This window comes from Vitis vinifera, chromosome 19 (genome assembly GCF_030704535.1).
Source record: "Vitis vinifera cultivar Pinot Noir 40024 chromosome 19, ASM3070453v1".
NCBI lineage: Eukaryota > Viridiplantae > Streptophyta > Magnoliopsida > Vitales > Vitaceae > Vitis > Vitis vinifera.
The window spans coordinates 77,915-91,759 of NC_081823.1; the positions used below are offsets into that span (position 1 = coordinate 77,915).

Here is a 13,845-nt window from a genome sequence, read left to right on the forward strand (position 1 = left end):
AAAATAAGTGGAGAAAACAAATTTTTCATATTTAACTTCCCAGGATAATTTTATTCCCGAAAAGTGTTGCCAAATTGATAGTAAATCTCACCATAACTCAAGTTCTTTCAACAGAGGTAGGCAATACTTTTTATTAATTATTTTAAAAATAAATTACATTTCATCTGCTGTCCAATAACTAAACCAACTTAGGCAAAAATAATTTTTCTGTATTTTGCAACTTTCATGGAACACTTTTTAATCTTACTAAACACTTAAAAGTTATTTTCCCATAAAAATTGAGTATCCTAGTTGACAATTATTTTTTAAAACAATTTCATGTTCTTCGGAACACAAAAAACCAAAAAAAACATGTTTGATAATTAAAAAAAAAAAAATAAACAGAATTTTTGAAAATATCATTTAATTATTTTCACTTTCTTTTTAGAGTTGTTTAAAAAAATAATTATATAAATATAAAATATTAAAACACTTCAAATAAAAACTAAAGAACAATATTCAAAACATAAAAAACAAGTTAAAAAGATTTTAAATTTTCAAACAGGATTTTGTTTTATAAAACGTTAGAAAACAGTGTTCAAAAACTGTTTTAAAAAACTTATTTTCATAATTGTATTCGAAATTACTTTCCTAACAGAGTTCAAAAACTTCTTCACTGTTACAAAAACTAAAACTCAAATACACTGGTCTCTCCATCTGTGTCTATGAGTGGTAGATAGATCACTACAACGCCCAAGGAAAAATAAAAAATAACAATAATACTGCTGGATAATATTAATGAATTCCAACAACTTCAAGTTTGATGTACATCTAGAGTTCAAAAACAGTTTTCTATGCCAATTAGGGAGAAGATTTAAGTGAAACAGAGTATGCTTTTTTTTTTTTTAATCAGAAGTGAAATAGAGTATACTAGGAGCTCAAATGGTAGCTCAGTACCTATTATGAATATACAAGGAGTCACAAACAGCTTGTCTTCTGCAGAAGCTCTTGTTGTAGTGTGCAGAGAATGCTTGTTGGTACAATGGAGGCTTCAACTGGGTACCTTCATCCTTACACTTCAAGATTTCTGATCAACAATGGCTAACCATCAAACATAATCTTAAGACCAGAGACATTTCCGCCTAATCAATCCGCTCAAGATTGTATTTTACCATTTTCTCGAGTGCTAACCGAAAGGCACTCTGAGGAAGGCATTGTAGATTCTGGATGGCAAGATCAGCTTTCTGTTTTGCCAAGTCTTGTGCTTTCTCAATGCCACCACAACTCTTCACCAATTTGATGGCTTCATTGAGGGAACCGGCCTCACAGAATTCAGATTCAACTATTTCTCTCAGTTTTGGCTCCTTCTCTAGAGCAAAAATTACTGGGGCAGTCAAGTTACCTTTTGCCAGGTCACTGCCAGCCGGTTTTCCCAGCTGCTCTGCAGATTGTGTGAAATCCAATATGTCATCAACAATTTGGAAGGATAGACCAAGATTCCTACCATATTCATACATTTGCTCGGCAATGTTGCTGTCAACCCCACTAAAAATTGCAGCTCCTTTGGTACTCGCGGCAATTAAGGATGCTGTCTTATAGAAGCTCTTGAGCAAGTACTCCTCAAGTTCAAGTTCACAGTCAAACAAACTAGATGCCTGCTTTATTTCACCACTTGCAAAATCTTTAATAACCTGTCATAAAAAAATGAATTACAAAAGGGAATCACAAGCTGCCCTTCACTTTCTGATGCTTGAATTTGAAATTATGAATGAAAAGGTCATTTAACTACAATGGAGCATAAGCATCTAAGAGTGGTTTTAAATTACTGTTGGATTTGGAATATTGCCCAGTAGTTCAGATATACCTGACTGATGAGCTTTATGACTTCAAGGTTTTCCAGATTCGCAAGATACCATGATGACTGTGCAAACATGAAGTCCCCAGCCAATACTGCCACTCGTGTGCCATAGAGTTGATGAACTGTTTCCTTTCCTGAGAATAAGCAGCAAGCATTTCAAGAGGTTACCTTAAAATAAACAAATAATCAAGAGGGTTGATAAGAGAGGACATAAAGATGAATAGATTTGTTTGCAATAGTTGTCAACCAGGGTGTAATTAGTCCTAAAGTAGTCAAGTAAAGCATCTGTCCTGCTTTCATTAATATGAATAAAATTACTGACCAGTCACCCAATGTTTGTTTAAATATTAGGGTGAGCAATGACATCTCATAAGCACAATTAAATAATTGTCACATGTTGAGCAGTCATTTCTACGATTTCCTGAATGACACAGTTTAAGTTGCCTCTATTTCCTGTCATGACTCCAATTGGTAAAATGCAGTTGGTTTCTTTTATTCCTGCAGAAACAAAATGGAAGGACTCCATTCTTTTATTCCCACACAATTAAGTTGCCTCCATTTCACATTTTGCAGGCTTACTAGGGTATGCAAAAAACCAGAGTTGGTCATTCATCATCCCGTTAGCTTACTGACACTCTTGCAGCCAGGTTATCAGTGTGTACAATTGCACATTTTAGCACGAAAACCTATTTGTATGGCCAAGACAGATTACAAGTGGAATATGATGAAGAGAGTTCTTGATAGATTTGAAACTCAATGAATGAGAGGCCCAGGTACTTTTGCATGTTGAAACCTCTTCATCAAGCTCTCATGGATCTAGGACATGTCCAGATTCAAGCATTGGAGCAACCCATTATAAATTCATAAAGATCATCTGTTTGCAAAAGATCACTGTTATCAAACAGTCTCTCTAGAGTCTTTACTTTTAAGTTATATCTATTCAATGTGATTTGATACAGTAAAGGGATTCATGGAATTTCTGAATTGCAAAGGATAAGGATGGTGTATGCAGAAGAGGAGGAAGGAACAAGAAAAATGTAGATTTCCAGCACTTGTCTCTATAGCCGTTGAAAAAGGCTTGAATAGTAGAATGTAGGAACAAGTTGGAGAAGGGAGACAGTGGAATCCCTGGTTTCATGGACGGTTGCATGATTGGGAATTGGAAGGAGTGGAGGCTTTTTTCAAAAGATAGCAATTAGCCTCAATTAGAAGGGACAAGGAGGATAGATTGGGTTGGAACTTGGAAAGAAAGAAAGTGTGGAAAATTTTCTATTAAATCTTACTACTCTTCATTATCATAGGGAATAAGTGAGGCTTTACCTTTAAGCATAGTGTGAAATCCTTGGGTTCCTATGAAGGTGAACTTCTTTGCTTGGGAATCCATAGGGGGAAGGATTTTAACAGTTGATCAACTCATAAGGAGGGGATGCAATTTGCTGAATAGGTGCTACATGTATAAAGTGGAAGAAGAAACAACTAATCATTTGCTCCTACACTATTCCAAAGCGAAAATTCTATGACAATTAGTCTTTTCTCTTTTTGGAGCAACCTGGGTAATGAACTCTTCAAGAAGAGGTACCCTTCTAAGTTGGCATGGTTTTATTTATTTATTTATTTATTTATTTTTTTATGGGAAAGAAGTCGAAGAAAGCTTAGAAGGCCACTCCTTTGTGTATATTTTGAATGCTACGGATGAAAAGATCATTTAAAGACACTAAATAGTCATATCAAGCAATCAAATCTTCCTTCATGTATATATTTTTTTATTGGGTTAGAGTATATATAAGTGACTAGTTGTCACAGGCGCAAAAACTCCCGTATAATCTTTTGCGTCCTTGTGGCACTTAGACATCCCTCTAAACCAGCCTTATCAAAACCCACATGAAATTAAATCAAAGAACCCACACAAACACACACCAAATTGCAAGGCATCAACCTTAACTTGTATTTTATTACTACACTAAATAAAAATACAAGACACAAATTAGCAAAACTCCCACAATAGCACTGGTGAGCTCATCATAAAATGGGCTTTCTAGAGATCCCCAATGACCAATCCTCGAGTGAATTGCTAAGGATCCAATAAGTCCAACATTGATTCCTTTAGATCTGTCAATTGGGCAAATGTGTCCATAGTGACTAGGATGGATATCTCGTATATGAAAACTAGCAGTTTGCCTTGTCAATCCTCTGGGGCCCAAATAACTCGATTTTTGCCCATGAACTATTTGTGTCAATGGATTAGTTTGATCCAAAACTTGAGATAATGGGTGTAAGCCAAAAAAAGATTCATAAGTAGTTGTTACTGGACTTGAAGTTACCAAATTCTGAGGAGTCGATATTAATTTATGCCTAATTGCTCCACATATAGTTCCTCGAACCACGTTTTCTAAATGAATTAGAGCCAATCCGAATTGATCTTGTAAGAGATCCGTTATAGAACGAATATGTTTATTTTTCAAATGATTGATATCGTCAAGTATACCCATTCCAAATTTCATTCCAATCAAATGATCCGTAGCTGCTTATATATCTTATGGTAACAAAAATGTATTGTTTTGAGGTATATCAAGATTCAATCTCCGATTTATATTTCGTCGACCAATCCTTCCTAATTCACATCTTTGTTGAAAGAATTTCTTTTGTAATTCATAATGATTCAGAAAATACCAGATCCCCACCTACATAAGCAAATTGTTGCTAAAACTCCAAAATGACACTTTCTTTTGACCCAATTTTTTTTTTTTTTTCTCCTTATCATTCAGGAAAGACAAAAAAATCTTAGGATAGCAAACATTCTCTAGAATTTCTCTTAGATTCAAACCCATAGCCGATGATAGAACTAGAATGGATATTTTTTGTTTCCTACTCACATGAGCCCATATCCTTGCTTTTCTATCAATCCCTAATTCTAATCTTCCTCCCCAGTTTGAGACCATGGCATCAGTATAGACCGAAATTCCGTTATGGTCCAATTTTGACTGGTAATAAATGCCGCATTCTCTATAAATCTCCCTCTCTAGATCCCTCTATATGTGTGTGTCAAGGAGGCTCACCTGTCCCTCTTTTGTAGAGTGCCAACCACCCTCTCCTTGTTAGACTAGGACTCCACATCCTATTTCTACTAGGACTCTTCCTAATAGGTGTGGCACCAACCACTCCTACTAGGACTCTAAGTCCTACTCAAACTACAATTACAATAGGAATAAGACCCCTATTCATGTTGGGCTCACAATCCCACTTTGAGTCCAACTCTTCATGCTGCTGCCACATGCATCTATATATAGCTTGTGAACCTTCCAAGCTCTCTTTTGGTCCACAGATCCTAATCACATCCATGCCAAGGCTACATGTTCTTGCACTCTTTGTGTTAGAGTTGCGTGCGCCCATGTGAGTAGCTCTTGTGTGTGCCAAGCCCTCTTCTTGGTCCACATGTCTAAGTCTCATCCAAGTCAAGGCAACCATTTGTCTTAATGCCCATGCCCCATTTCATTGTGCCCATGGGTCACATCACATCCTGGCTCCTTGTCCATGGCTGCATATGCTTTAACAAGGGTCACTACCACCCTTTGCTCATGTCTAAAGCCCACACATCTTCATGTTGCTGCTATGGCACCATGCCACGTTCCTTCCTTCTCTTGGTGCAGAAATGATTCATGCCATTGCACCCACCACTCCTCCTCCGCTCATAAGGCATTGCACCTTCACATGTCGCATCTCACATCGTGTCTTAAGTTGGCTTCATTGCTAGTGCATCTCCATGTCGAATCCATGTAACAGGTCATGGCATTGCACCCATGGCTCTTCAAACTGCCTTGCACAAGGCATTGTGCCCTTGTGCCACTGTCTAGAGGGGGTCCCCATCATGCCCCATGCCATTGCAGCCACGGGTTGCACACCATCACATGTTGTGGAGCCCATGTGTGGGTGCCAACAAGGCTCACCCTATATGCCTCGCTCATGGTAGAGGCCTTACATTGAGGCCCCTTATTGTGGCCACGCCAAAGCTACCATGCCTCACCTTAAGTCACCTACCACCCCCACCCCCCTAAAGAAGTTTCTAAAGGAGACATCACCCATGCTTGAGGAGAACTAATGGATTCATTTAATAATTAGGAAAAATCCATAATTTCTCATAAAACCTCTTCTTGTTGTTTGTGCACGACCCTGTGCGACCTGTTGTGCGTGTGCATGGTAGTGCCTACACCACATGCACGTGGTCCATGCACCAGCCTGTGCACTTGGCTCCTTGCACCTACCCAAGTGTTACATCTCGTTTGCCTATCTGATGTCGCAAACCCTTAATCATCTTGTTTCTTCCCTCAAGGCTTCCCTCATAGGTGCACGGTGCCCACCTATGAGACCCTTATACTGGTCTTAGTGTCCAAGTGAGGGCATGGATGCTGACACTAGTCCATAACCATGATAGGCCTTACAGATTGATTGAGCTTAAAGAAGGTAGAGAGAGGTTTTTTTTTGTTTTCCCTATCATGGTTTCTTGCATAACCATGATAGGCTCTATGTATACTTCAATGTACCCTCTTTCAGGCGCTATTCATATATCCTCTATTTTGCCAGTCAAAAAAATAAGGGTGGTGGGGGAAGGGGAAAAGTCCCTTAGTGTAGAGATCTTATAAGCCTCTATGAATTTACAAGCACAAAACTGTAGATGAACTGAAAAAAACCCTTAAAAACTATGAATCAAGTAATAAAACAAAGCTGCTATATATTACACATTTGACATCAATAAAAAATTTCATAATAACCATTGTTAAAGTCACTGATGGCACAGCCAAAATATCTTTTAAAAAATAAAAAAATAATAAAACCTTATGATGGGATGGAGGAATATGTCATATATCAAAACCCTCAAAAATTTGCATCTGGCAATGATCCTAAAGCACTACATTCTATAGTCTAACTTCAACTATATTTTTATAACCATTAGTGAATCTACTTATAGGATGGAGAGAGATGTCTCGTCAACATTTACACCAAGCTATTGTTTCTTACACCCTGAAATTCCTCACAACAAACTACTAAAGAAGGATGAGCCATTTTGATACCTTGCCATGGAGTAACCATTCCAGCAAACCAACACAAAACCGAAGCAATCATATACCCCCGTAGATGGGTGTTTCTATAAATCTGTTTGTCCCAACAAACCAGCAAGAAATCATTGGCAAGTCAAATGCAGGGATGCCAACAGAGACCACTGTCCCTGAGCTCAACTATTCTGGACCTAAAGGTTTAAACCTTACTAGTAATTGAAAGAGAGGTAGACATACTACACAATATTACAAAAAGAATAATAAAATAAAATTAAAAACCTCACACAATTGACTATTTGGTAAAGGAAATGAGAGGAAATAAAAGTGCTTACCCACAAATTTGAGGTACATCTAAGAACCATACCAATGCTTTGAGATCAAAAGCAAACAGGATACAATATATAAAGCAACTAGCCATTTATATCCTCCAAGTATTAAGGTTGGGTAAATGTAGAACTAAAGAAAAATACCCAACTCCCAAATCCTCTTTCTGTTTGGTGTTGGAGCAGTGGCATCCTTGGGAAGGACTTACATCCTCATTTACATCAGCAGTGGGAGCTGATATCAGCATAAATACAAACCTAGACCATGAAAGTGGTATCATTTGGGGCATGATTTGTTGCCAATTCCCTAAGTATCAGTACCCTTTTCTGGGTTGGAGTGGGGAAAAGGAGAGGAAAAAAATGGACTCTTTCATGTGAAAACCAGTATCTGGTCTTTTTACTGTTGTACTACCTACATATCCATGCTAAATACATTCTTTTTCCTGAGAAAACTAGCATTAGCAGATACATTTGGGTTTTCATGGACCTGGTGTGTGCTGCCCGTATAGATAAAGAGCCCTGTTTGATGCTTTATCAGCTTGTGGTAGTGATATTGTTAATGTGGTTGGGACTTAATACTGAATGCATATCCATGCTTTTTGGTGACATGTAAGCTCCACAAATTGGAGGCTTTTGGCCCTTTCATATAAAATAGAGGGAAGGGAAAAGCTCCCCCATACATTGACAATGTCAGATGCTTTCCCAAATCACAATTTTGCAACTTAGAAGCCACATGAATGAAGTTAATTTGTTGTTCATAGTTCATACCACACAACTTCTAATGCCATATAATTGCATGCATTTTAGAAGGGCTTCCAAAATGCATAATCAAATGATAGAAAAATCTCATCAACAGTCAAGACAGAAAATTTCCTTCCCATATATTTAATAATCAGAAAAAGTGATTATATGCTCCATGTGCACTGAAAGTAGTGTTGGTGTTCAAGACTGATATGAGCAGATCAGCAGCGATCTCAAACTCAAATGAACTGTCACAAGAGTGTTCGTAATAAAAGTGTCTAACAAGCAATATATATTGATGTGTCTGAGACATTGTAAAATTCTAAAACCAACTGCGCAAGTGTCACATGGGGCAAATGGTGTTTTTCCAGGACAGTTCTGCTCATTACAACATCCTAAACAACCATATGTAAAGATCTGAAGATGTACCTCTTCGCATATCACTCTCATCTAAAACATCATCATGTATCAAGCTTGCAGTATGGATCATCTCAATGATCTCCGCTAAACGTCGATGTTTTATGGTCAGATCCCTGGATAGAATAGCATGGAATGAAATTTCCATCTTGTTCAACACCATAAATTTTTAACATTTTAAGAAAGATAATTACAGCACTTACTTCAACCCCGCTATTTCTGCAGTGGCTCTAGATACTAAGAATACCAAAGCTGGTCTCATCCTCTTCCCACCAGCACCAAAGATCTGCTCAGCTGCAGACATTAAAACTGGGTTTTCTGCGCCAACAATCTAGCAAACAATCTTTATCAGACACAACAAGCAGATCTTGAAAGATGACAGAATATTCAAAGTCAGATTTGCAAAGCAGACTTATTAGCATTTGGAGTGAACAAGAATAAAGAAGTCATTTATCAGGAGCTGACAACCAATCAGAACAGATGGAAGAACAATATTGAAGATGCCATCAGCACACTTCTTTGAATTGAATCACTTTGTCACAAACCTCAGAGCATGTGAAGGACCTCATTTACTGCAACAACACCACTAATTTCAAGGAAAATGCTATAACTTTGTTTGACTGGGGAGATATTTCACTAAGATGGTAACCGATTGTCTTGTCAGGCTTCTTAGAGGTTACTATCCACATTTTTTAGTTTGTTACACACACATACAGATATATGCACACATATGGACATACACACACATGCAAACACAAGATGGATATATAAACAGATAGAGGAGAATTTCAATCCCTCTAATGCCATAATATTTCAAACATCATTTATGAATAATAGTGTCCAATATTCACTGATCACATTTTCAACTAAGGCTCCATTTTGATAGCATCAAGGAACTAGTTTCTTGATTTTGATAAAAATAAAACAAAAAAAAGAGAAAATGAACAAAATTCTTGTTTAATAGTGCTCTAAAATACCTCCTGGAAAGGAATGAAAGCACCAAAAATGTCTTCAAACAAAGATGATAAAATACCTGAAAGCAGAAGGCTTGGCTTTCTCCATGGTATTATGACTATTATCATAAAGACACCAGAACTATCATCCATAATTGATGCATGACTACAATGAAATTAGGCATCAATACACTACTATTATCATGTCCACTATCATTATGAGGGGTAGTAACACCGCAATAGCTGTGTGTGCAATTGGTGAGATTTAGTATGAATCAGACGTGGACAGTAGTTGGAGTAGGCAACTCTCCTAGAGTTCCCCCTTTTGGGATCCCTGGGGAAGAAGATAAAGTTGGCTCTTGTGAACGGTTTGACTTCAACCCTTAAGCAAAATGCAGCAAAAGGAGGGGAAATCCAAGGAACACCCAATCATCTCAACCTTGTAGGAGTTATGAGATAGCCTCAAAGGCAGTTTTGGCATCCAGGGGTTGGGGACTGACCATAGAACCTTTTTCAATTAGCAGAACATATTAGCTGTCAGCTCTCTGATTGGGCAGTCAGCGTTAGAGAAAGACAATCACTCATTTCTAAATCCAACATTCTTAAGACCAAGCAATCCTGAAAAGGAGGGAAACTCTTTGTTCTTAATTCTCCTGAAACTAGTTACTCAGGGACCACAAGAACTTCTGTCCCCACCAGCACCTCATATGTGCCACCAAAACACGGCCATTGGCAGTCCACCAACCACACCCGAAAGAGAACGAGGAAAAAAAAAGAAGAAAGAAAAACAGAAATGAGCTTTCATTGCTATTCTACTACTAGCGTCACCACTTACCACCATCATCAAGACTACTCAAAACACACGCCTTCTTATTTGTAGTCAAAAATCACTTTCATGTAGCAGTTTAACAAACGAGCAATTTTCTACTTTTTCTTGTAGAGGAAAAAAAAAAGGGACACAAAGAATAATGAACTGTATTTCTTGATTCTCCAATACAAAACCACACCAACTAATCAGAAGCAATAATTTAGAAAAAAGCACACGAAATCATTTTGTTGCAGGTAACATTCAATTTTCAAAAACAACACAACATTTGAATTTCCCAAAGGAGTACTCACTGACTGGAGATTTTGGTTTAATATTTGGAGGTCATCAGCAACCACTTCAAAAAAACTTGCCAGGGATATTGAGCTGCTTGACTCTTTCTTCACATCCAAAGCTGGTGGAGGACCTTGACCAACACCTGTATCAGTAACCACAAGCAAACCAAAACTCCATCCTAAGTGATTGAACGCAAAACAATAACAGCAACTCCAGGAAATCAAAACCAAAAATCTAAAAGAGAAAAGAAAAATGCAAAAACAAAAACAAACCACAATTAGCTAAATAAACACAACAGTACCATTGAGCAAAGTCTCAGGGGCCCTAGTAGAAAACACCCTGCAACGACCAATGCGACGCTGACAATACACCATTTTTTTAGCAGCATAACCTCTGCTACTACTCTTAGACACCCCCTTTGCAGAGTTCCTCCGTGAGAACCTATCAAATTGAGCATTGGAAGAACACCCACAAGCAACCAAATCAAACCCAGTTGGACCAAAATCAAGGCTCCGGCATGCCACTGACATCATTCTAGGAGAGACCTTAGAGGGAAAATCACCAAAACTTTCTCTGAAATATTAAATGAAAAAACACCCAGATGGAAAAATAGGCTGAATTTCTCAGGAAATAAACACCTACCAAGAAAATAATCCTTGGAAGCAAGAAAAAATCAAGTGGGGCTGAAATGGGTGTTCGAGCTTTGAAACTTTATGTGAGAGGGTATTGAGTGGACCCAAGAAGCCCACATATTTTGTTGTTGTTTTCTTATCAGTTTGAAGGAGAGGCCAGTGACGCTTGGAGAAATTCGTGAAATAGAGTTAGAAGCTCTCATACAGTTCCATTTGTACGGTTTGTTAGGTTTACATAATGGGCTGAATAATCAATGGGTGGCCTCAACTGTTATTTTTAATTTAATGAATTATCTTCAAATATAAAACTGAATTTTTTTATAAAAAAAAAAACCCACTAAATTGGTATTTTTTTTTAAAAAGTGAATATTTGAACGATTGAAAATAATTTTCAAAAGACATGTCCATCATTTTTAACTTTGAAAGTAATAATATATTGTGGAATATCAACTGCACATTGAAGCAAAAAAGTAAAAACATTTAATAGGCTATAAATGGTTGCTGAAAATTCAATATATCTTGTTCAATTTTTATTTTTGTTCAAGAATTTAAAAGGAAATATTAAAAAAAATTGTCACACTACATAAACTTAACAGAAAAATATTAAATGTGGCCTGACCAATAGATGGCATGGGATGGTTATTTTTTTGGTGCCTTAATAAAAAGTAGTCACCAAATGTATTTAAGTAATATTATTTTGTATTTTGATTTATATATATTTCTATTTCATTCAATATTTCGAATTTTATAGAATACTTAAAGAGTTTAAATCATATGTTCAAGTTGGTATCATAAAAAAATTTCATCAAGTCCATTTATATCGAATTGGTATGTATAGCTGAAAAGGTACAATAAAATTTAATACGTGCTGCCATTTTCCATTCACGCGGTACCGGACACTTTGGAATTAAGTAACGGTGCCATGGCTTCATCTGTGGGTCAAATCCATTAGTAGGAGTTAGTGGCCCAAATGAGAGGCAAGTAACACCACAAAACTAGGTGATCATGGCGATTTGATGCTGCCCCCTTCTATGACACCTTAGAGTCTTAGAAATGAGTGATACACACAGATTATCTTATATTATAATAATTACAAATCCTACACGTCCCACAAAAAAAAAAAAAAAAAAAGGGGGAGCAACAGTGGCAGCGCAATGGCCCCATCTGTGGATCAAATACAGACAGAGAAGTGGTGACCAAATCCAAAATGGCAGCTGGTAGCATTATGAAAATGGTGACCATGACGTCCATTGTACTGGCACTGACAGACAGTCTGAGATTTTTAAGAGATTTATAAGGGTTAAGGGTTGGGGAATGAGTCATATTTAAAACATGCCTGACCTACTCAAAAATGCAAGAAAAGTAATAAATTTTTTTATATTGTTACTACAATTCTACAAAATATCAAGTTCTCACCTTGCATTTCCCTTTTCTTGTTTCATACAGTCCTAATTCATTGTAACAAGTTGCACCAAACAAAAAAATAAAATTCAGGAGATCGATACAGAACCACCTTCTAATATTTCCCATACTCAATGATCAGGAACAAGTCACATTTTCTATTGGTCCTGTGAAGCAATGACAAATTTATGCTTATCATCTTGGTGTTTTGACCCACTCGTGAAAAGATGCCCTTCACTTCCTTGCCCACGATAAATGCATGTGCAATCCATAATCTCCTTGTCACGTGTAAGATATTATTCATTCTAGATTACTAAGCGCCTTCATTGTGATGATGTGAGACAAAGCTCTCCTAAAGTAATACTTTGTATCCGTGAGTGCCCATGACATGTGAAATAATGTCATAACTCTTGTTTCATACAGTCCTAATTCATTGTAACAAGTTGCACCAAACAAAAAAATAAAATTCAGGAGATCGATACAGAACCACCCCTTCTGATATTTCCCATACTCAATGATCAGGAACAAGTCACATTTTCTATTGGTCCTGTGAAGCAATGACAAATTTATGCTTATCATCTTGGTGCTTTGACCCACTTGTGAAAAGATGCCCTTCACTTCCTTGCCCACGATAAATGCATGTGCAATCCATAATCTCCTTGTCACGTGTAAGATATTATTCATTCTAGATTACTAAGCGCCTTCATTGTGATGATGTGAGACAAAGCTCTCCTAAAGTAATACTTTGTATCCGTGAGTGCCCATGACATGTGAAATAATGTCATAACTAAGACGAGCTAAAAAGTGTGGTTGCTTAAAAGGCTTGTTTTATATATCGACACATGACAGTGAATGTTATAAACTGTTGAGTTTTATTCTGCCGACAATTTAGGGGTGGCAATATGAGTGATTGCCCACACAAGCCACCAATTAGTTGGCTTAACTTAGTAAAAAAGTCAAGTGAGATTTAGTTGGGTTGGGGTTTTTCATTCAAAGCGAATGCAGTAAGAGGGAGTTTCCAAGTGGTGGAAAATTTTCAAAATTTTTCTATAATTAAAGAAAATCCATCTTTTGTTGTTGAAGTACCTATTATGTCTCTTTTTCTTAGAATGGAAAATGGTTGAAAAGCTCTTTAATGGGATGAGGTGACTTTCTAGAAAACTGTTGACAGAATGTGAGTAGTGATGTTATGTTATTCCAAAGACATGCATGGAATCTTGTACATAAGCCGGGTGTGAGGTGAGCCTTATTAACACACATAGTTGTAACACCATAGTGTGGACTAACCATGGGCGAAAGGGTTATGGCTGAGGCAAAATTTGGAATACATGGGCTATGTTGCAATGAAGATGTAGGCTAAGAAAGGACTATGCATACATTTGATTGCC

General features: G+C 37.2%; 1 protein-coding gene across 2 annotated transcripts; it reads right to left on the reverse strand.

Annotated features, from left to right (window-relative positions):
• Positions 1–750: 750 nt before the first annotated feature.
• Positions 751–11,281, reverse strand: LOC100246988 (solanesyl diphosphate synthase 1, chloroplastic). 2 transcript variants are annotated; one of them, XM_010645748.3, is made up of 7 exons: positions 11,067–11,281; positions 10,726–10,865; positions 10,442–10,566; positions 8,573–8,700; positions 8,382–8,485; positions 1,844–1,971; positions 751–1,670 (listed from the first exon to the last, which is right to left on the reverse strand). In XM_010645748.3, exons 2-7 carry the CDS (start codon positions 10,796–10,798, stop codon positions 1,122–1,124), a joined length of 1,107 nt encoding a protein of 368 aa, XP_010644050.1. In that variant the 5' UTR covers positions 10,799–10,865; positions 11,067–11,281; the 3' UTR covers positions 751–1,121. The 2 variants fall into 2 exon arrangements, with proteins under 2 accessions (XP_010644050.1, XP_010644049.1); XM_010645747.3 differs by having other exon boundaries at positions 10,726–10,969; positions 11,067–11,254.
• Between the last annotated feature and the right edge of the window lie 2,564 nt (positions 11,282–13,845).

What these genes read in the sequence shown, in the direction of transcription:
- LOC100246988 (XM_010645747.3), bottom strand. Translation starts at nt 10,957, where the DNA reads ATGATGTCAGTGGCATGCCGGAGCCTTGATTTTGGTCCAACTGGGTTT. An exon ending in GCAGAAATAGCGGGGTTGAA is followed by an intron (nt 8,486 to 8,572) that starts GTAAGTGCTGTA and finishes TATTCTATCCAG; the next exon opens with GGATCTGACCATAAAACATC. An exon ending in TGAGAGTGATATGCGAAGAG is followed by an intron (nt 1,972 to 8,381) that starts GTACATCTTCAG and finishes GCTTATTCTCAG; the next exon opens with GAAAGGAAACAGTTCATCAA.